Raw genomic sequence first — 21,463 nt, forward strand, 5'->3', positions numbered from 1 at the left:
AAAAAAAAAAAAAAAAAAAAAAAAACATACGGGTCGAATTGAGAACCTCCTCCTTTTTTTGAAGTCGGTTGAAAAGAGAATAGTACCACAGCATAATATTAAGTACATACCTACTCATATTTCGCCTATTTGGTTATCCAAACTACGTTATGCATTTAATGGAAATAATACAAATTAATATTTATGAACTTTATTTAGGAATTAAAATATTATACATAATTCAATATTTAATTTCTATAACAATATTTCGAAGCTATAAAAATAACATGACTTTTTTTTATTTATACTTTATAAATTACAATATTATGTCACTAAAATTATTTTAGTGTAGTAAGTACATTCGATGCAGCATTTTAATTTAAGGATCTAAATCTTTTTAAAGTACATTCGACGTAGCATTCGACAAAAGCAAAGGAAATCAAAACTTAACAGAACTTTCTGATTTGTCGAAAAACAGGATTGTTTTCAACATTCATTAATTACTTGTTTTGAACTTAACGAATCCGTCCTATCCCTAATTACCCTAATAGTGAATCGTTTGTCTAACGATCTACCTAATTAAAGTACTGAGCTTTCATCCTTAAGCGAGTGCAAATAAAAATTTTTCACTATAAATAATGAGGGTATGTCCATTTCAAACCATACTTGATTCAGATCTTGTAGCGAAAGTTGCTCCGACTGTCTCTAGTACTAACAAACTTCGAAGTCTTCGAACATGTCTACGCCACCCACTTCTACTAACAACTTGGAATCTCCCAAGGAGATCTTCAAGGCTGATAGTAAGCAGAGGAACCAAGATTCGACGGAGTCTGCCAAGAACGGAACGGTAAGTTTAATTTATTTGAAAAAAAAACTGCAATATTTTGCAATTTACAAAATTTATTGGTTCATAATCATATTAGATTTGAAAAGGGAACTTTGTGAAATAAGATGTTAAAATACATAATTGTAGCATATCTAATACTATTGTTTTATTGTTACAGCTTCAAAACAGCTACCAGTTGCTATCAACGGTCAATGGGAAACATTACCCGCAGGCAGCGGTGCCCGCTATATCCAACGGGCTGAGTCAGCAGGTGCCCACGCCGGCGTCGTCCAACGGGCACTACCAATTGTACTCTCTGCCGGCGACTACCAGCAACGAGCACCCGGGAACGGGCAGCGGACTCAGCTATGGTGTGGGCTCCTATGGAGTTCACTATACTGGCAATGGCAACGTAGGATACTCGCCTAACGTGAGCGGTGTCCAAACGGTGAGGCCTCCTACTAACGTTGTATATATCCGTTCCGGCCCAACGGAGGCTACAACATGCCGAATGGAGGTAACGGCTCCGTGAACGGCGTGATGGTGGATGGTCGTTACGTAAGGCAAGCCTGGCCTGTGAGTGCGACCAACAAAGTCGTGAATGGGGTGAAGAAACAAAAGAGGAACCGGACTGCCTTCACAAGCCACCAGATGGTGGAGCTCGAGCAGGAGTACGCGAGGGCCCGTTACCTAGACCGTACTCGAAGAATCGAGCTATCCACCATACTAGGCTTAAATCAGCGGACGGTCAAGATCTGGTTCCAGAACAGGCGCATGAAGGAGAAAAAAGACCGTCTTGAAGAAGTGGCAGATTGTGATCTGCCACCTGCAAATATGGGCGACCTGCCCATATATGTTCAAGACGGTCAGCAGTGCGTTCCAATGGGCATCGGAAACGGCCATTTTAATCCGGTATTGTGTGCAGAGATGCCGATGCCGTCGGTGCCGATGCCATCGGTGTCAATGCCATCGATGTCGATGCCATCGGTGCCGATGCCATCGGTGTCAATGTCATCAGTGCCGATGCCATCGGTGTCGATGCCATCTATGTCGATGCCATCAATTCCGATGCCGCCAATGGCGATGCCTCAAATGCTGCCTCATGCGCCTACGTCTCCATGCCTTGAGATGCCATACGTACCAGGAAACGCTATTCAGGTCAATGGCGTTCAAGCCCAACAACTACAGGATCCGGCTCCAGCGAGTGCGGGCACAGAAAACGCTGCTGGAGCTAATAATACCGAAGAAAATTGGGACCTGTCTTGGATCCGCAGCATCAACATCAGTGATGATTTGGAACAGTGAAAGTAGTTCCTGATCTGCTGCGGATCATAAATAGGCGTAAATGGTTCATCTCAAGGCAGCTCCAGGTGGTTTATTACGGCATTCACGACTGTGGAACAATTATTCAGAGAGTGAAGAAGACGCTTCAGTGCTCACGCACCAAGCCACGGGAGAAGACAGATTACAAGTCCTGGAACCAGTCATAAAACCACCTGGAGATATCACGCCATTCACGACTTTGCCAAGTAACACGGAGAAAACACTGAGTGAGGACACTGAAACAGATTTTAAATCCTGTAAAGTCATCTGGAAATGTGTCAAATTGTGTTTCGCGTAAGCGAAGAATATAAAAAAAAGTAACCAAAAATTATACAATATTTCAATGATGTTACCTATGTCAAAATGTTTTAAATTTATTTTAAAATTGCATTGTTATACTTACTGATAAAATTATGTTCTTAATTGTTATTATTTTAATTTAAATCAGAATCATTTTTATAATTTGTGATATTATGTGTAATTTTTATATGAGTACAACTAGTAACTAATGAGTACTAGCAAGTGACTTCAACATACAAGTTGAATTTGAAATAAAAATTAGGACACTATTTAAATTGTTGTTTAAATTGAACGGCTCAGACTTTTAACTTATATGAAACTTTAGGGATTTTTTAAAGAAAAAAAAAAGAAATTTATATCTACTTTTCTGAAATTGGAAATATAAATCCTACTGCTGAACTTAACTGAATACTTAGTTAGAATTCTTGGTTTTTAAACCGGGTATAAAATAGGACAGGCTAAATATAAAATGCCATTATAATACTCGTATTTTAAATGAAAAATCGAAACATTCCGATAGAAATACATTTACAAAATTGTTCTATTACTAAGTAATTACGACTTGATGATAGTAGTCCTACTAATAAATAAATGCGAGAGCGGATGTCTGGATGTATTACTTGCACTTAATTTGAAGCTGCATATATCAAACAAGGCTGTATGTTTCTTTAATAAAAGATAAATAAAAAAAAACTTGTCTGTATGTTTGTTACTCTTTCACGCAAAAACTACTGAACGGATTTTGATCAAACTTTACAGTATTATTGCTTATAACTCAGAATTACATAAAAAATAAAATGATCTCCAAACTGAATTTCACGCGGGTGAAACCGCGGGCAAATTAAGTATACAATAATCAAGATTATTGTGTTATTTGTTTCTAAATTTGACTCATAGCGCCATCTATACGAGGTAGTCGGATCTACATACGGTTTACAGCGAAGGATTCTAAGCATTATGAAGGCTTTGATGCGATTTGTGGCCAGGATTCACATTTAGAAGAAAAATATTATACACAAGTTACCCCAAGCTAAGGAAAATGAAACCTCTTTTCATTTATTATAAATAACATTTTCTATTCTAATATGACTAGAAAACAGTACGCAAATACTTACGCTCCCCGAAACGAGACGAGTTTCCACAACACATTTTCCCGGCTGCAATTTCGTTTACTACTTATCCAGATAGATGGCGTTAACTCTAATAGAAATTTCCCAATTTTTTCATTCGTTTAGTTATAAAACGCAAAAGTTTAATGTTTTCAATGCATATAGAACTAGGTACGTGATTTTAATTTGTAAGGTGGCATCTTCATCCATACGTTAATTATTTTTAACCATAAAATGATTAAGTACTCACAGAAGTTAGAAAGAAACATCCAACTACCAGCTAAATTAAAATATTGTGTTTAATAACCTACAAAATAAACATGACATCCTGTCAGATAAAGCATCATATTCTAGTTTACTTCTACATAAATAACAATTGTTCCTTTAAAACATTAATTAATATTTTAAGCGATGCTCTGATTACTACAGGTCGCGTAAAAATTGATATTGATATAAATATACACCAGATAAATAGGTAGGTATAGTAAAATATTAATTTCGGGCTTCGGTTAACCTAATTTATGCCCTGAAAAAAAAATCATCTCTAATGCAAAAGCAGATGAATTTAGCTTTATGCCTACATTTGAAAATTATTCATCATAGTAACGGTTAAGTACTTTGCTAAAGTATAAAATATTTTACAAAATGTAAAGTTGTCCAGTGTCTTTTAAGACCTAACTGACCATGATGCTAAGATAAATAAGAAGAAGTATAGCCTGACCAGGAACATAAAAACCCTCGCCATGTTGCGGAAAACTAATGGTACTAATTTCTTTTAATGGCAACAGTAACTGAAAACTTCATTCACATGTCACCATGCATGTCAGTCTATTGTTGTCAAAGTGTAAACAAACCATAAACAAACTTTATTTTAAATGTGTGCAATTGATTTCGTGAATTAAATTGCTAAAATATTTTTATAGTCGTGAAAGAAAAGTGGTTCACAATGTGTTAATGTATTTGTCGAAGAGAAATACTAAGGGTTCGGACAATATTTTCATTGAATAATGTTTCCGACAAAGGTTGTCAAATTGACTGACATGTTTATCGTATGGTACAGTCCACTATGAAAATTAGCTGTAGTCTGTTTCAACTACCTATTTTAAAGTTTTTTTTCACTTTCTAAGTTTTGAATTTTATGGAATTGGGAAAGAAGTACCGAGTTTGAAGCGTTCATGAGCAGACATTGCAGTTGAATATTCATGTTCTGAATTTGATTATTGATGAATAATATAATAAATCCTACTAGCTCGATTGATGGTTTCATTTAATTTATTTAAACCAGGTTATATTTAATAATGTTTTTCGTTAATTTATGAAAATATCAAATTAGCCCGTAATCCTGAATCCTGATACATAAATTTAGCCTATTAATTTAACACATGTACGACTGTACTCAGTGTTGCACTATCAAATGCAATTGAAGCGCCTCTGTGCCAGGGTTTTTATGTTCCTGGTCAGGCTATACTAATATTAAATACCAAAAAATTTATTACCTAATATTCATATTTCGCCTAATAACTGAACTAGGTACCTATGTCAGGCATGAAATAATACAAATTAATATTTTAACATTTATTTATTTAAAATATAATAATTTTCGATGTTTCATGTTTAAAAATTTAATTACAATAAGTATTTTGAAGCTATATAAAGTAACATTATATTTTAAACAACAAATTGTCAATCTTTGTATTAAACTACTATTTTATATAATACCTTATAAAATGTAATATGTCACTAAAACTCATTCTTTCAATTAAATGCTGCATCGTCTATGTACTTTTTATAAGTATAATATTACTTATAATAGCTTAAATTTATCATTTAATTTTGTTAAACAGTATGTCCATTGTTTATTATTCATACAAAACTAAGAATAACAAAAGCAAAGGAAATCAGAACTTATCAGAATATTCTGATGTGTCGAAAAACAAGATTGTTTTCAACCTTCATTAATTACTTGTTTTAAACTTAACGAATCTATCCTACTGTTCCTAATCGCCCTAAATTTTTTTCACTTTTTATCATTTATATGAGGGTATGTTCATTTCAAATCATACCCGATTCACGTCTTGTAATGAAAGTTGCTCAGACTGTCTCCAGTTACTAACCTTCGACCATGTCTACGCGTCTACGCCACCCACTCCTATTATTATTAACTTGGACTCTCCCAAGGGGATCTTCGAGGCTGATTATAAGCAGTTATGGAATCAAGATTCGACAGAGTCTGCCAAGAATGGAATAGTAAGTACCTATTCATACATTTGAAAAAAAATATTGGTTCATATAATACAGAACACTGTTAATACAATAAAGAACAGAATTCCGCAGAACGAGGAAAGCCGACCCCATATAATGGTAAATGGCTAGAACAAAGAAGAAGATTGGTATATCTAATATATTTTTATTGTTACAGCTTCAAGAATGGATTATGGAGCCACTACAGCTTGATTTCAGCGAACAGAAGGTTCCAGTATCCTCCACATTCAACGGGCTGAGTCAGCAGGTGCCCATGCCAGCGACTACTAGCAACGGGCACCCTCTACACATTTCGGTAACCAGCAACGGATACGCCACCAAATTCCAACGCCTGGGACGAGCAACAGTTCCAGTTATGGTGTGACCTCCTACGGAGTTCACTATACTGGATCCAATGGCAACGTGGAATACTCACCGAACATGAGCAGTGTCCAAACAGTGAGGCCTTCTTTTTATATTATTTACCATTCCGGTCCAACGGTGGGTACAATATGCCGAATGGAGGTTATGCAAGGCCAAGCTGGCCTAGTCAATGCGACAAAGTCGTGAATGGCGTAAAGAAGCAAAAGAGGATCTGGACAGCTTTCACAAACCACCAGATGATGGAGCTCGAATAGGAGTACGCGAGGGTCCGTTACTAAGACCGTACCCGAAGAATCGAGTTGTCCAATACACTGCGCTTACATCAGCGGACGGTGAAGATCTGGTCCTAGAACAAGCGCATGAAGGAGAAAAAGACTGTCTTAAGAGCCAGTTTCTGAACATCCACCTGCAAATATGGATGATCTGCCCATATTTGTACAAGACGGTCAGTAGTAAAGGCCAGGCTGGCCTGTCATTAGACCAACAAAGTCGTGAATGGTGTAAAGAAGCAGAAGAGGATCAGGACAGCTTTCACAAGCCACCAGATGGTAGAGCTGGAACAGGAGTATACGAGGGTCCGCTACTTAGACCGCACCCGAAGAATCGAGCTGTCCACTACACTGCGCGTCAGCTTCTGAACATCTACCTGGAAATATGGATGATCTGCCCATATTTGTACAAGACGGTCAGTAGTAAAGGCCAGGCTGGCCTGTCATTAGACCAATAAAGTCGTGAATGGCGTAATAAAGCAGAAGAGGATCTGGACAGCCTTCACAAGCCACCAGATGATGGAGCTCGAACAGGAGTACGTGGGGGTCCGCTACTTAGACCGTACCCGAAGAATCGAGCTGTCCACTACACTGTGGTTAGACGGTGAAGAACTGTTTCCAGAACAGGCGCATGAAGCAGAAGAACGACCATCTTGAAGAAGAGTCAGCTTCTGAATATCCACCTGCAAATATGAATGACCTGCCCATATTTGTTCAAGACTGTTAGCAAAACGTTCCGGTGGGCGTCGGAAACCGCAATGTTTTGCAGAGATAACGATGCTATCGATGCCTCACATGCTACTTCCAGCACCGACGCTAGTACCGGTTCGCACCGGTACAGAAAACTACGCGAGGATCCGCTACTTAGACCGTACCCGAAGAATCGAGCTGTCTACTACACTGCGCGTTGGCTTCTGAACATCCACCTGGTAATATGGATGATCTGCCCATATTTGTACAAGACGGTCAGTAGTAAAGAGCAGCCTGGCCTGTCAATGCGACCAACAAAGTCGTGAATGGTGTAAAGAAGCAGTATATATAGTATGAATGACCTGCCCATATTTGTTCAAGACTGTTAGCAAAACGTTCCGGTGGGCGTCGGAAACCGCAATGTTTTGCAGAGATAACGATGCTATCAAGAAGAGTCAGCTTCTGAATATCCACCTGCAAGTATGAATGACCTGCCCATATATGTTCAAGACTGTTAGCAAAACGTTCCGGTGGGCGTCGGAAACCGCAATGTTTTGCAGAGATAACGATGCTATCGATACTTCCAGCACCGACGCTAGTACCGGTTCGCACCGGTACAGAAAACTACAACAATCCGCTTCTCGAAAACTGCTTAAATTATACAAGCAGTTTAAAAGCAGAAGAAAATATTGAAAAGCTCTCCATATTTGAGCTAGCCTATTTATAATGCTACACCAGTTTACTAACTCCAAATCAACCAGGCCGGACCAGCGACTCTTAACATGGCGGAGAATACCATTCGGGTGTCCTTGTTGCAACTATCAACAATTGAAGTGTAAATTCACCATCCAAAAGAGGAAGTATAAACTATGGTTTAAAGTGAATCCGCAATTTAAAAATTATACTGCAGTAACGCACACAGTTTAATCTGCAGTCTGTAATGGGCGATTAATTGGAAAAAGCCCAGAAATCAATATAGATCCAAAAATAATCGTTGTATCAAATTGATGATACAAAATCTTGAATCCAAATATTCACAGAATTCCTATCTACATCACCCTGTATACATGAAAAGGCTGAATTAGCGGAGGGGCTACATTAAGTATGAATGATACCTTAATTATTGACTTAGAACCAATACCGAATCAGAAAAGGAGGACTGTTCCACTCAAGGCAGACATCACGCCTTAGCGTAAGCGAAGATTATAAAACAAAACCTGTTAAACATTATTACACAATTTTGAATATGTGTACAATAGAGCTTTTGATTGAATTGATTGTATTAAAAATTTGGAGTTATGTACCTAAATAGTTGTTTAAATTAACAAGTTAAAGGCTCAGACTATTATAATTTACACTGTGAACTGAAACTAACTCATAACTAAATAATAATATGGGCAGTGTAACAAAATCTTGACAAGCCATGAAGTTTTCATTTTGTCGATTTCAACGACAATGACCATTATAGGTAATTGACATTATGTCCTTGTGTGAAGCATTGTTAATTTGTTAATCTTTATGTTTTTCGTAAACACAGTATCTACTATCGATATTTTGATGCATTCTGTGGGTAGTAAATAAACGCTGTAACGTCATTTACCAGTACGGAAAACTCAAAATGGAGTCGTGTGTAGAACTGTAGGATGTTGAATTAATCACTGATCACTAAGAAAGACTTCCATCCGATGTAGGCATCTTTTTGCGCTCCATTCTTAATTTATTTCTTACGTAGGCAGATAAGTATTTCAGCACCATGATGTCGATGGATCTGCGAATAAAAATTTAAAACTTTCATTTCTAGTTGGAATAAATTATTTTCGGGGTCTGATTTCGCTAGGTCATTACAATATTATACCAGACGTTACAAAACTGTAGGGCGTAACATCAACATACAAATAAGTAACATCATATTCTGAGCGTACGCGTAGTTGAAGCAATTAAAAATTTATGCTATAATTTTTAAACATCGAATCTTCCTAAAGATTTGACTTGTGGAGAGGAGACTTTAATAGTGCAGAACAAGGCAGGTACTATTTGACCACAATCGCACCTGGTGTTAAGTGGGATGCAGCCTAGGATGGTACATAATCTGCTATAGATTCAGTGTTCAGTGAAGTATATTGTACCGATCAACTGTTCTGAGCATATCAAGATAAAACAGTACTTATACCACAATAATGTTATGAAGTAAGTAACAAAGGGTATTTGTCAAAATAAAAAATAGTATAATAATCGTAAGTATTACTCACATAACGAATTTCATATTAAGACTCCGATGCTCACGTGGAAACTTCAATGGTCAGGCAAGGTAACTGGTGACTGCAATACCGGCTCTCAACCTGGGAAATAAGAAATGGAATCCGTTACAAGCCGGCAAAGANGACAAAAACTTATCATTTAACTCATTAATTTTATCTCACATGAACAATTAGTTAATAGGTTCAAAACAAAACTATTTATATCCTAAGCAATACTTACAACTCGTTGGGTATCACTGAGCACACAGTAAAGTCGTTAAGCGCGCCCTAGCGCGTTACATGATGATGATGCGATGAATGATGATCAGCACAAATTCGAATCTGCTAACCGACTACATACACCTCACTTTTTTTTTCTTGAAACACACACACTGTACACTGGACCAAAGCAATTTGAGACGTTTTGGGGTAAATCACGACATCATTAAAAAAAACTTTTTGCAACACTTGTAAACACGAAATTTATCTTGATTTTTAAGGCTAATTTTATGCTTCAGGACGCAAAATTCAACTGTGTTCTTTTGGAGATTGTCTGGCTTATATTTCGAAACAAATGGTTGTCATTTATGAAATGGTGGCTATTAATAAATTGACGAATATAAATATTGTGTAACATTAATTTTAATGAATGTATATTTTAATGTATAACATTAAATTAAATTGGGCGAATAGCATTCGTTTCAATTTTTTTAACTACAACGAGGATGCTCTTGGCACACTCTTGGCCTGTATCTCACTAGCGAATAAATACAAAAACAATTACAAAATTCGATGATGAAAAAAAAAAAGATTTTCTAAGGCAAATAAAATGTTCGACTACCTTAACATATTGACATTACACTTTAATAAATTTACAATCGTCATACTGAGTGAGCATAAATTTAAAGTAAATCATTATTCTCATTATTGATTTAGGGTCAGGGAGGCAACAGNTTTAATATTAAACATAATTATTATTAGTTAATGGGCTTGATTAGTGATTAGGTAAGATGTTAATTAAATAATGTGCGAAGAACGGCTACTATATATACTCGTACTGCTAATTACAGTTCATTAGTTTTTATTGTTTTTGTTCATATTGTGTTGTTTGAAATGTTTAGGTTGAGGATGCATCCGTGGAACAGGCCAGGAGGGAGTGGAGACCATTATTATCGTCTTCATCATCATCATCAACGCCACATACAGGAAACTACTGAAGAAACATTTCGTACCGAAGTCTCAGAAGTTGTAAGTTTTTTATAATCCAATATTATAAAATGACACTACAAATTATTCAAGTTGAATTATAAACTTTAATAGTTGTATATGTCTCATAATGGTTAAACAAATGAAACAAAATTTTTAAATATCATTTATTAAAATTTAAAATGGTACTTGTGTAACTGAAAAATGGTATGTAGGTATTAACTATTATTATATAAAGAAAACAATAACGCATGCCACATTTGGAACAAAATTGTGGAATCTACATACTAGTTTTTCAGCGCCAATAAAATACATGAAATTTAAAACTGTTTGTGAAAATTATGATGAATCGAATTTTAACTAAGTCTGCCACGTTAAATGTTGTCAGTAATTATACATAATTAACTAATGAGTAATGACGTCATCAGTCAACAATATCTAATTATTATTACAATAAAACGAAATAATTATCTTTACACTATTTGGTGTAATGCTAGAAATATTCATCATCATTATCATTAGCTTGAGTATTTTTCGACGCACGGTATTGATTCCGATTAATCGACATTACGTAGGTAAATACATCGTTGGTCTATTATTTCTTGGCAAGACGTGGTTCTCCACTGCAGTATTATTTTATATTAACCATCTTACGTAATTATTTGATGTGATCAATCTTTATTTATCTTTCATCGATTTTATGGAAAATCCTACCACTCCACAATTACTTTAATTTACATATTTTATATCATTTAAGATGTCGAAGAACCTCATTAATGATAATTGATTATATTACATTTTTCAGATAGACTTACGAGGACAACAAATCCCAATAAAGAAAAGCAAAAGAAATCGACTTGCCTTCACGACAGAGCAAATCAACTTCTTGGAAATGGAGTTCAAGAAATTTCCGTACATAGATAAAAATCAACGTAAAGTAATAGCAGATTACTTGAATATTCCCGAAAAAGCAATAAAAGTGTGGTTCCAAAATCGTCGAATGAGAGAAAAGAAAGACCAAGAACTAGGCTACCTAGAAATTGATGACCAACGCTTCACGAGTCCCGTAGACTTTGTCAATGAAGAAATTGGCATATCGACTCAGTTAATACCACTAATCAATGAACCTCCCAATCCCAACCCTTTACCAGAACTGACAGTGTCTCCAATGGTAAGCCATGTTGAGCATATAGACTTGACAGACTCGGAACCTAATTCAGGACAGGATTTTGATACAGACAAACTTAAATATTACAAAGAATCAATATCACCGGTCCCAGAAACCATCGTTCTCAGATCACCTAAAGCGCAATCCAGCAAATCAACCAAATCTAGTTCTCAATCGGAATACCGTTCGTCTGCAGAATTTTCAATAGACTTATGTAAGAAATACCAGAATATTGTCAAAGAACCACAAAGTAAAACGGAAGAAGTTCATACGATACCAGTACCAGTACCTACAACACCTCCACGATTGCCACAGCGGCAACGCGTATCAAGATTTGAGCAACAATCTTTGCCTGAAGACCTTTCGATTAAATCGAGTAGTAAGAGTCGGTTGCCAAGTCCTCAAACTAGCGTGAGCCCGTCAAATTCAGGTCTAATTCCCGTTTACGTGAATTACACGCAGTCTCTTTTGTCTGCGGGGAATATATTATGGAAGCCAGTGAATGTTGTGCCGATAATGCAGCCTGGAGTGCCCGGGGTGAATGTGCCTGGTATTGTGCCTGGTAATCCACCTGGGCCCCTGTTGAGGGCTCCATCTCCGCATTGCAAAAAATGCAAATGTAACTGCCGCAATGATGCTCCCCCATCCACCACTGATGCTCCGCCATCCATTTCAACAGAATCCAGCTCTAGTCCTCAAGTCAAATCTGAAATAGCTACTTCACCAAATAAACCTAAATAGAACAAATTATTAACTAAGTATTAATTATTTAATTTTAATCTTATTTATTCTTATCTATTTGTTGATAATAATTATGTTAATGATTTATTAAATTATGACGAAACTATGTTGTGGATAAAAAGTATTTTATTAAAATTTATTGCAAATCAATATGGGTAAACCCATATAGTCAATTTGAATTTCTAAGATACAATGGAAATGTCTGATGTTTTTAATCATGTATTTACAGTTATAAAGTAATGTTACCGTTCCAGTACCTATAGAACAAGGTTGACGATGTATTGTGTATGTACCAGTTGTTATTATTGTATAAGATTTGAAATAAAAAAAAATATTGGGGTAATCTTTATTTCAATAATAAAAGTATGTTACATAAATCCTTAGTAATTTTAACATTATGGTTAAGACTAAAAGTATAGTAAAGAACAAATGTGTCCCTTTAGATCATAGAAATATTTAGGATGGAAATATGAAAAGGGTTCAAGTTTCAAAAGTAAAAACCATTAGAATTTCGGAAGTGGAACACTTCTAGTGTATAAATTATTCGATAAATTATTATTATAATGCTTTAAATTCGACACTAGTTATTAATCTATCTTAAAAAACTAAAACAATATTGATATCTACTGATATTCATCAAACACTTCATTAATTCCATAGAACTTAGTCAGTTGATTTAAAAATATGTAATCTGAATAAATAATAATAAATAACCTTAAATCTAAAAACACAGGCTTAATAATTCACTGTCTAGAAAATCTTTTTCAGACTCACTGAGTTTTAAATATCAATACCATGTACTTAAACAGAACTATTCTATGCCAATTCTGTACATAATAATATACTTATTACTTATTAAAATATATAATAACTAACTTGAGTACGTAAAGCACATAGTATATTATATCGACAGCTTATTTACATTTCTAACACATAATATTATTAAACATAATAATAATAATCACTTGGAGATTTGCAAATGTAATTTCGTTTAAAAATTATGAAAGTAGCAGTAATACCACATAATTAAATTAAAGCTTCACTACATTATTATAATCTACCTAAGTATTTATATTATTATTTTTATTATTTGTTGTAAGTAAAAATAATATTATTTTGAATAAATTACAATAGTCACAAGCGGAACATGATAAAATATTACATTGCGTTATAAAAACGCAGTTAATATCATAAATAAAAATGTATTGACTCATTGGAAATAATTAAAATTAAAATAGCTGGCGGTCCACTGCGGTTCAGTAGCATTAATGCCACTAGTCTCGTAGTCGCTAACAGTCCATTGCGTTTCAGTGGGATTGGTGCTGCTAGTTTCGTACTGCTGCGTTTCAGGGCTGTTGACGCTGCTAGCACTCCACTGCGTTTCAGTGGCATTGATGCTGCTAGTCTCGTATTGCTGCGTTTCAGCGCTGTTGACGCTGCTAACACTCCACTGCGTTTCAGTGGTATTGACGCCGTTAGGCTCGTACTGCTGCGTTTCAGCGCTGTTGACGCTGTTAGCAGTCCACTGCGTTTCAGTGGCATTGATGCTGCTAGGCTGGTACTGCTGCGTTTCAGCGCTGTTGACGCTGCTAGCTGCCCACTGCGTTTCAGTGGCATTGATGCTGCTAGGCTCGTACTGCTGTGTCTCAGTGGCATTATTCTCATACTGCTGTGTTTCAGCGCTGATAGTGCTACTAGAATCGTATTGCTGCGTATCATACTGGTAGCTTCTTCCCGAAAAATAGTCTGCCAACGTAGGAAAGTAAGATGTAGGGTAAGTACTCCTATCATCAGCAAACGGTTCAGCAGTAGGTGAGTCCTCCGCGACTCCACGATTACTCTCAGAGCGGTCACAAAGTTGATTGGACAAGTCATGCATCAGAACGTCTGTTAACTGGTTCATATAAAATTGATTATCACCTACCGCTCCTATTTGGGAGTACGTATGGTTATAAGGCAGGACTTGAGGAACAGTGTTGCCATTAGCGATTTCCTGGAGAGTTGGTAATCCAACTGGTAATTCCTCCATAACGCTACTTGTTTCAGAACCGTCGCTTGATTCATAAGACTCCTTTTTTTCCTTCATTCTTCTATTCTGGAACCAAATCTTGATACATCTTTCTCCAATATTGAGAGACTTGGCAAGGTCACTGCGCATATCTCCAGTAATGTACTTTGCTCTGGCAAACGTATGCTCTAATGCTAGTAATTGATCCGTGTTAAACGCGGTACGGTGTCGCTTTTTTTTCTTTATAGTTCTATTAATTACTGGATCTGAAATAGAAGCAATAAAATAAGAATAACAATTTAACTAATTAAAGATCCCTACTTATATTAAAATGTTGCGGTGGCTGATGGCAATTGTTACATGAAAGTTAAACATTAAAACTACATTGTAAAGTAGATGTTGTATCATTTGCGTACCAGACTATGGTGATGAAGATCGCGAGTTCAATTCCCGCATAATATAATACATTTTGTGTCTACGTCAACTATGTCGTTGTATTGGCGTGGAAGTTTTCTACGAATAAAATAGTATTTACAAAAGAAAGCATAATAAGTATATTTTTATCCGCAGTCTTTCCTGGCTTTGCTTAGTTTGGAACTAGAGTTGTGTAGAAGGTCCAAGAAGTAGGCTATTTATTTTATTAATAAAAGCAACATTTTTTTTCAACTGTTTGCTCAAAAACGTGTGGTAACTAAGTGATACATATTATTTAAACCATGAATAGAGCTTATTTTGTCTAAAGAAATAAGCAATTGTTATTTCAAATGCAAGTGCACTTACTTCTTGGTTCGGCGATCATCTGTGTTGTGTTAAATGTTTGCTGGTTTTCAGGCCAGTCGCCGGTAAATGGTCGATTTTGCCAGCTACTATTCTGTAAAAATAGTTTGAATATTTCAATAAACATGCAGCTTCAATACAAGTTTTCGAAGTCTGAATACTAATTAAATTACTGAAACATACTAAAATTCATCCACGAATAACTGTCTTATGATGTGATGTGATTAAAATGCTCATAAATGGAGATACACAAGGCGAAGGATTTTTATAAAAACTGTATCTGTGCTGCCCGCATTCGAGCTCGCAAGCAGTGGACATCTTTCGGTTCAGTAGTTAGGAATGTGATAAAATTAAGGACAAGAATAAATATGTTGATTATAATGAATTACCTCATCTGTATTACACAGCGGAGTCAACGCGGTCATCAATACATTGGAAAACATTTTGAAATAAATTAAAATACTTTGCACCACTCAGCACCAGTTGGGAAGCACTACTTATAAATTTTGCGGGTATCTTTGTATCATCTTTAACGGATCTAACAAGTGAAACGGTTTTGGTGGCGTTACTTTGCAGCTGTGTCGAGTTTTAAAAGTCGAAAAAGACGGTAGAATGTTCTAATAATAGTGCTTTATTTGATATGATTAAAGATTTTATGTTAGGCTACCGGGTCACCTTGGTGTCCTGTTCGATTAAACGTTTTTAAATCGAATACAACGGATTGTGTGAATTAAGGTTTTTTTAATTAAATAAATTAACGTTTTAAGAAACGAAACATAAAAATCGATTAATCTAATCTACGATACAGTATCACAGACAGACACGTGCAGCAGACACAGAGTAAAAGTTTTTTTTCCGAAATCGCTTCGTTCCGACTTTTCTCCGTAAAGCGTTTTAGAAATTTAATCTGTCATTTACGAGTATATTATTACATTGTCTAGAGGGGAAGGTATTACCTACACTGTCTTACCTATGATAAATGAACCATCACCTTAGAGGCATAGTTCTGAAGCCATATATTAATGCCAATAGAACGAATAGCCATTTGTTTTAGCATAGATAAAATATTTACCTAATTTTTCTTTTTCTTTTTTAGATTTAGTTACAAAGATTTGAAGGCAGCTGTACCAGACACACCTGTTTAAAAGATTCGGCATTTTTTTTTAAATAACGATCTTCAATTTTTTTCAGCTAACTCTTTTTTTTTCGGGCCGAAGCAACTTCTCCAGTCATACCCGTTTAGATGGCGACTGCGGTGCGTTCCTTTTCAAGCTATTAATTAGTATTTTCCGTTATTTTATAACGCCTAAAAACACAACGACAAGATGTCTTTTTTGATTATTCTGCTTTTATAATTTTTAAAACCTACATAAAGTAACAGTCTAATTTTTACTAAGAAGCTAGGTAATTATTATTAAATCAAATATTTATAATGATGCTTTTTTGGGCTTCAAGACTTGATTGCGAAATTCACGTCACTATAGCAGTGGCAACATAGAGGAATTGGTTTAACTCTCTGAGTGGCAACGGTTTGACCACGTTTAACTTTCAATATGGCCACTTACTCCACACACCATTGTAAGTTTTATTATTTATAAATGCCTTTTAATATTGATAATGTTTATACTAAATCTAAAGACATTGTTTTTAAATAATTTACAGTAGATATTTAACTAAAAAAAACCTTTGTACTTTCAGTTGTTCTTGCTGCTAGTGGTCTCAAGCCTGTGGTGACTCGCCAACAGAGGTTAGGCGTTGGTGGTTTTCTGGAGCAGACGTTACTTCTCCAGTGAGGGTCAGAGTAAGTAGGAGAAAAGTTCATAACTGTAGATAAAAACCATGACTCGGCTTATACAGGCATTGTCTTTTCAGTCGTTCCTGCAACCGATGGACTGAAGCCGTTGGTGACGCGCAGAGATTACCCCATAGAAGGTTATGGCGTTGGTGGTTTTCTGAAGCAGATAATACTTCGCTAGAGAGGATCGGAGTGAGTAGGAGCAAAATTTACAGCTATAGATAAAAACAATGACTTGGCCGAATTGTATAATTCAGTACAGACATTTTCTTTTCACTCGTTCCTTCAGCCGATGGTCTGAAGCTGATGGTGACTTCGTCAGCAAAGAAGAAGAATACGTCTTCAAAGAGGATCGAAGTATGACCAAAGGTATTGTGATCTGTTAGCGGCCAGGCTGTCAAAGCCTGGTTGGAACCATCGCCGTCTCACATACCAAAAGAATTAAAGGAGAAATCAAAAGCGACTGAAGAAAGCAATGTTTTTCCATGCCCTATTATGGAGTTGCACTTGAAACTCCAGGGCAAAGACGAGTACCTATGTGATACTTGGCCAGACACTATGAATGAGTTGGTCAATGCCAAAGATAAAAACCATGACTTGGTCGAATTGTGTAATTCAGGAAAGACTGCAGGCTGTAGATTTAAATGACGACTGAAGAAAAAGTTAATATCAATTATTCAAGGTATGTTTTTTTTGTTTAGTGTGATGATGTGACTAAGTTCCTTGCGCTGCTGGTCCATTTATGGTCCTGAAGCAGTGGTAGGGTTAATACTGGGATGTGTAAAAGTGCTTTTTTAAAGCCTAATGCATAAATAAATGAGTTTTATGAGTTTCTTTTTATGTATTTATTAGTTATTAATTTATTTATAGTTATTTTTGTCTTGTTATTAGTTTACTCTTTTCTTTTTTCTTTAATTTTCTAGTTTCTATAGTTTAGTTTGTAAAATTTATGTTTAATAATTAGATGTTATAATAATAAATATGTATACCTAAGTATAACATATCTTCAAATGGCAATGCCAGATTTTGTATGGAAAGTGGCGTCTTTTTTTTTTCGCGCGGCCATCAACCAAACTTTGTTGTTTGATTACAAAATAGTGTAATAAACCAAACTTACTACGGCATGTATACCTCTAAACTCAGTCTGAACTGAGTTACGAGCATTAGAAGTTTGATGATTTACATACTAGATTTGCTTTTTGCGCGCAAGTTTTTTATGAAATTGCAACAAAATAGTGACATTGTATGTGTAAACAAACAATACCATCCATTAAAGGCTCCAGACATCAGTGTGGAGTAGAATCAGCGCAAAAAAAAAAGCGGAATATTTTGTTGCAATTTCTTACATATCATGTCATAGTAAGTTTGGTTTATTACACTATTTTGTAATCAAAAAACAAAGTTTGATCGATGGCCGCACCAAAAAATAAGACGCCAATTTCCGGCATTGTCTTTTCAAGAAGAGAGTATCTGTTATAATATCTGCTGGTAATAAAATTGTGTAGGTACGTTTAACAGTGTTAACATAATATGGTTCAGAAACGTGAACTCTATAGACCTTATAAGGAAGCTCAAAGTTTGATTGTATGTAGGTATTTTAGTTGAAAGAGGCACACCTAAAGAGATAAGAGACTACTTGCTATTAGTGACTTGAATTCGTCTTTTAGAATAATGATTATGTAATAGATGCGATTTTTTAAATTGTTTGTAGTTCCACGAGCTGGTGATTTTACTCAGTCTGCGGTTTGTATGTTCGTGAGAAGGTATCAAGAATGAAATGAAAAAAAAAACTATAACCATTTGGATTTAATTGAAATAATAAAAAATAAATATAGTACATTACATTAATATTATACTATAATACAAAATGCAATCATCTTTTTAAAACTAAGTCGATTAATTATCAACCTATGTACTATACAAGATTTTAAACACTAAACACTAGAATTTATTATACACATCTAACAGAGTTTGTAAAGATTCGCTGGGGTCAATAAGTACTGTCAGCCACTGTTCTTGCGTGTGTATAGTTTGAATGACATAATGCGCTCACCTCTAGTGGAGATAAAGTCCGAGTCACTGTCAATAAGATCGACAAACGGCACAGGCTTTTCAGACTCACACAAGGCGTACAAGTCAAGATATTCTGGCAGGCACCTGTCAATCGACCAGTCAATGGACCAGTTCGCTTATTGTCAGCTGGTCAAGTGTCACAATCCCGTCTTCGCCCATATGTTCTATGTGCGACTCCATGTGGGTGAACATGTTGTCTTCTGGAGCTGGTTCCAATGCCTCCTCGTCCATTTCCTTTTTGAAACGCAGCCGGTGGTTTTGAAACTATACTTTAATGGCCTGCTCGTAATTCAGCTTAATATTTTAATTAGGTACTAATGAAACACAAATTACTTACTGGAAGACAAAAATAGCGACCAATGATTAATTTAAAAATGTACGGTATTTTACCATTTTTATAATAATCATATTATTATAATCAATAAATACTACAATAATCAATATTAAGTAGGTAACCTTGAAACTGTTGACATCTAGTAATCATTGAAGAGATTGTGTGGGATCAATATTTTCTGTTTGCCAATGATACTGCACGCAGCTCGAAGCATGTGATGCGCCAACCTCTGGTGGAGAGATCGGCTCATAAAAGTCCGAGTCGCTGTCAGTAAGATCGACAAACGGCACAGGCTTTTCAGACTCACACAAGGCAGACAAGTCAAGATATTCTGGCAGGCACCTGTCGATCGCATTGACCAGTTCGCTTATTGCAGGCTGGTCAAGTGTCACAATCCCGTCTTCGGCTACGCGTTCCATGAGCGACTCCGTGTGGAACATGTTGTCTTCTGGAGCTGGTTCAAATACCTTTGTGAAAAGCAGCCGGTGGTTTTGAAACCATACCTTAATAATGGCCTGCTCCTTCTCATTTCATCTTCCAGCTCTATGATCCTTTCGTCGGTCTTCAACGTGCGTACATTGTGCGTTATCTGGGCCAGTTTTCGTTGGTGGTGGTAGCTGTTCCGCCTCCGGGTATTCTTAGCACCCCTCGCCCAGCCGTCACTCTGACCGCTACCGCTTAAATAATCAATATTAAGTAACATTGAAACTGTTGACATCCAATAATCATTGAAGATATTGTGTGGGGTCAATATTTTGTGTTTGCCAATGATACTGCACGTGCACGCAGCCCGAAGCATGTGACGCGCCAACCTCTGGTGGAGAGATCGGCTCGTAAAAGTCCGAATCGCTGTCGGTAGGATCGACAAACGACACAGGCTTTTCAGACTCACACAAGGCGGACAAGTCAAGATATTCTGGCAGGCACCTGTCGCTTGCATTGACTTAAATGAAACAATAAAGTTACATCATACATGAATTTATTGCAATCAAGAATAATGTAACATTGTACGACGTACGCAGTATCCTACTAGGACTCATCTATCTGACTAACAATAACACTTAATTATAAAAGAAATACATAAACACTTCATTTTTAAAATATATAAAAAGTAACTAACCTAAGAATGTTCAGTATTTACAACTATTTACAATTTAAACAACACATCAGAATTAATAGATACAAATACACAACACTGAAGACACAACAATAAAGTTACATCATACATGAATTTATTGCAATCAAGAATAATGTAAGTACAGTACATTGTAGGTACGTACGCAGCGCGCAGTATCCTACTAGGACTCATCTATCTGTCTAAAAAAAGCAATACATAAACACTTATTTTTAAACTATATAAAACTAACTAACCTAAGAATGTACAGTATTTACAACTATTTACAATATAAACAACACACTAGAAATACAAATTTTATACACAACACTGACAAATATTAAAAAATGACCTTAAAATTTACTNAATTTACTATGAATATCGAACAATCTTTATAAAGATTGCTTGGGATCAATTGGTTCCGTTTGCCAATCATACTGCAGGCAACTCGAATTATTTGACGCGCCAACCTCTGGTGGAGAGATCGCGAGCGCGACCTCGTAAAAGTCCGAGTCGCTGTCGGTAAGATCGACAAACGGCACAGGCTTTTCAGACTCACACAAGGCGGACAAGTCAAGATCTTCTGGCAGGCACCTATCGATCGCATTGACCAGCCCGCTTGTTACCTGCTGGTTAAATGTCCTAATCCTGTCTTTGCCCCCGGGTTCTATGAGCGACTCCGTGTGGGCGAACACGTTGTGTTCTGTAGCTGGATCAAATGAAATGGAGGAGGCCATTTCGTTTTAGAAACGCAGCCGGTGGTTTTGAAACCATACCATAATGGCCTGTTCATTAATTGTGAGCCGCTGCTTCAGCACGCTCCGCTCTTCCCTGGTGACGTATTGTTGGGTCTAGAATACCTGTTCCAGCGCTATGATGCGTGTGTGAT

The 21,463-nt window shown here is 36.2% G+C and overlaps 4 protein-coding genes and 1 long non-coding RNA gene across 6 annotated transcripts; 3 read left to right on the forward strand and 2 right to left on the reverse strand.

The window, feature by feature from the left end:
* Positions 1 to 1,205: 1,205 nt before the first annotated feature.
* LOC114360270 (homeobox protein Hox-A3-like) lies at positions 1,206 to 2,599 on the forward strand. The gene has a single exon (XM_028314900.1). The coding sequence runs from the start codon at positions 1,310 to 1,312 to the stop codon at positions 2,108 to 2,110; it is 801 nt and encodes a 266-aa protein (XP_028170701.1). The 5' UTR covers positions 1,206 to 1,309; the 3' UTR covers positions 2,111 to 2,599.
* Positions 2,600 to 10,312: 7,713 nt separating this feature from the next.
* LOC114360199 (protein zerknuellt 1) lies at positions 10,313 to 12,536 on the forward strand. Of its 2 annotated transcripts, XM_028314805.1 has the most exons (3): positions 10,313 to 10,363; positions 10,480 to 10,606; positions 11,370 to 12,536. In XM_028314805.1, exons 2-3 carry the CDS (start codon positions 10,487 to 10,489, stop codon positions 12,471 to 12,473), a joined length of 1,224 nt encoding a protein of 407 aa, XP_028170606.1. In that variant the 5' UTR covers positions 10,313 to 10,363; positions 10,480 to 10,486; the 3' UTR covers positions 12,474 to 12,536. The 2 variants fall into 2 exon arrangements, with proteins under 2 accessions (XP_028170606.1, XP_028170605.1); XM_028314804.1 differs by lacking the exon at positions 10,313 to 10,363 and having other exon boundaries at positions 10,440 to 10,606.
* Positions 12,537 to 13,548: 1,012 nt separating this feature from the next.
* Positions 13,549 to 15,797, reverse strand: LOC114360214 (protein zerknuellt 1). Its single transcript, XM_028314824.1, has 3 exons — positions 15,648 to 15,797; positions 15,262 to 15,352; positions 13,549 to 14,747 (listed from the first exon to the last, which is right to left on the reverse strand). The coding sequence occupies exons 1-3, from the start codon at positions 15,699 to 15,701 to the stop codon at positions 13,684 to 13,686; spliced, it is 1,209 nt and encodes a 402-aa protein (XP_028170625.1). The 5' UTR covers positions 15,702 to 15,797; the 3' UTR covers positions 13,549 to 13,683.
* A 929-nt stretch (positions 15,798 to 16,726) lies between these two features.
* Positions 16,727 to 17,827, forward strand: LOC114360264 (uncharacterized). Its single transcript, XR_003656497.1, has 4 exons — positions 16,727 to 16,836; positions 16,957 to 17,059; positions 17,131 to 17,245; positions 17,343 to 17,827. It is a non-coding gene; the product is annotated as an uncharacterized LOC114360264 (long non-coding RNA).
* Positions 17,828 to 20,162: 2,335 nt separating this feature from the next.
* Positions 20,163 to 21,330, reverse strand: LOC114360277 (uncharacterized). Its single transcript, XM_028314906.1, has 2 exons — positions 21,072 to 21,330; positions 20,163 to 20,290 (listed from the first exon to the last, which is right to left on the reverse strand). The coding sequence occupies exons 1-2, from the start codon at positions 21,309 to 21,311 to the stop codon at positions 20,186 to 20,188; spliced, it is 345 nt and encodes a 114-aa protein (XP_028170707.1). The 5' UTR covers positions 21,312 to 21,330; the 3' UTR covers positions 20,163 to 20,185.
* Positions 21,331 to 21,463: the final 133 nt, after the last annotated feature.

The sequence above is a fragment of the Ostrinia furnacalis genome, unplaced genomic scaffold, assembly GCF_004193835.3.
Source record: "Ostrinia furnacalis isolate ACB-3 unplaced genomic scaffold, ASM419383v2 OfSCF4915, whole genome shotgun sequence".
Lineage (NCBI taxonomy): Eukaryota > Metazoa > Arthropoda > Insecta > Lepidoptera > Crambidae > Ostrinia > Ostrinia furnacalis.

What these genes read in the sequence shown, in the direction of transcription:
- LOC114360270 (XM_028314900.1), top strand. Translation starts at nt 1,310, where the DNA reads ATGCCGAATGGAGGTAACGGCTCCGTGAACGGCGTGATGGTGGATGGT.
- LOC114360199 (XM_028314804.1), top strand. Translation starts at nt 10,472, where the DNA reads ATGTTTAGGTTGAGGATGCATCCGTGGAACAGGCCAGGAGGGAGTGGA. An exon ending in GTACCGAAGTCTCAGAAGTT is followed by an intron (nt 10,607 to 11,369) that starts GTAAGTTTTTTA and finishes TACATTTTTCAG; the next exon opens with ATAGACTTACGAGGACAACA.
- LOC114360214 (XM_028314824.1), bottom strand. Translation starts at nt 15,701, where the DNA reads ATGTTTTCCAATGTATTGATGACCGCGTTGACTCCGCTGTGTAATACA. An exon ending in CGCTGTGTAATACAGATGAG is followed by an intron (nt 15,353 to 15,647) that starts GTAATTCATTAT and finishes CTATTTTTACAG; the next exon opens with AATAGTAGCTGGCAAAATCG. An exon ending in GATGATCGCCGAACCAAGAA is followed by an intron (nt 14,748 to 15,261) that starts GTAAGTGCACTT and finishes CTTCTATTTCAG; the next exon opens with ATCCAGTAATTAATAGAACT.
- LOC114360277 (XM_028314906.1), bottom strand. Translation starts at nt 21,311, where the DNA reads ATGGCCTCCTCCATTTCATTTGATCCAGCTACAGAACACAACGTGTTC. An exon ending in GCGACTCGGACTTTTACGAG is followed by an intron (nt 20,291 to 21,071) that starts GTCGCGCTCGCG and finishes GACTTTTACGAG; the next exon opens with CCGATCTCTCCACCAGAGGT.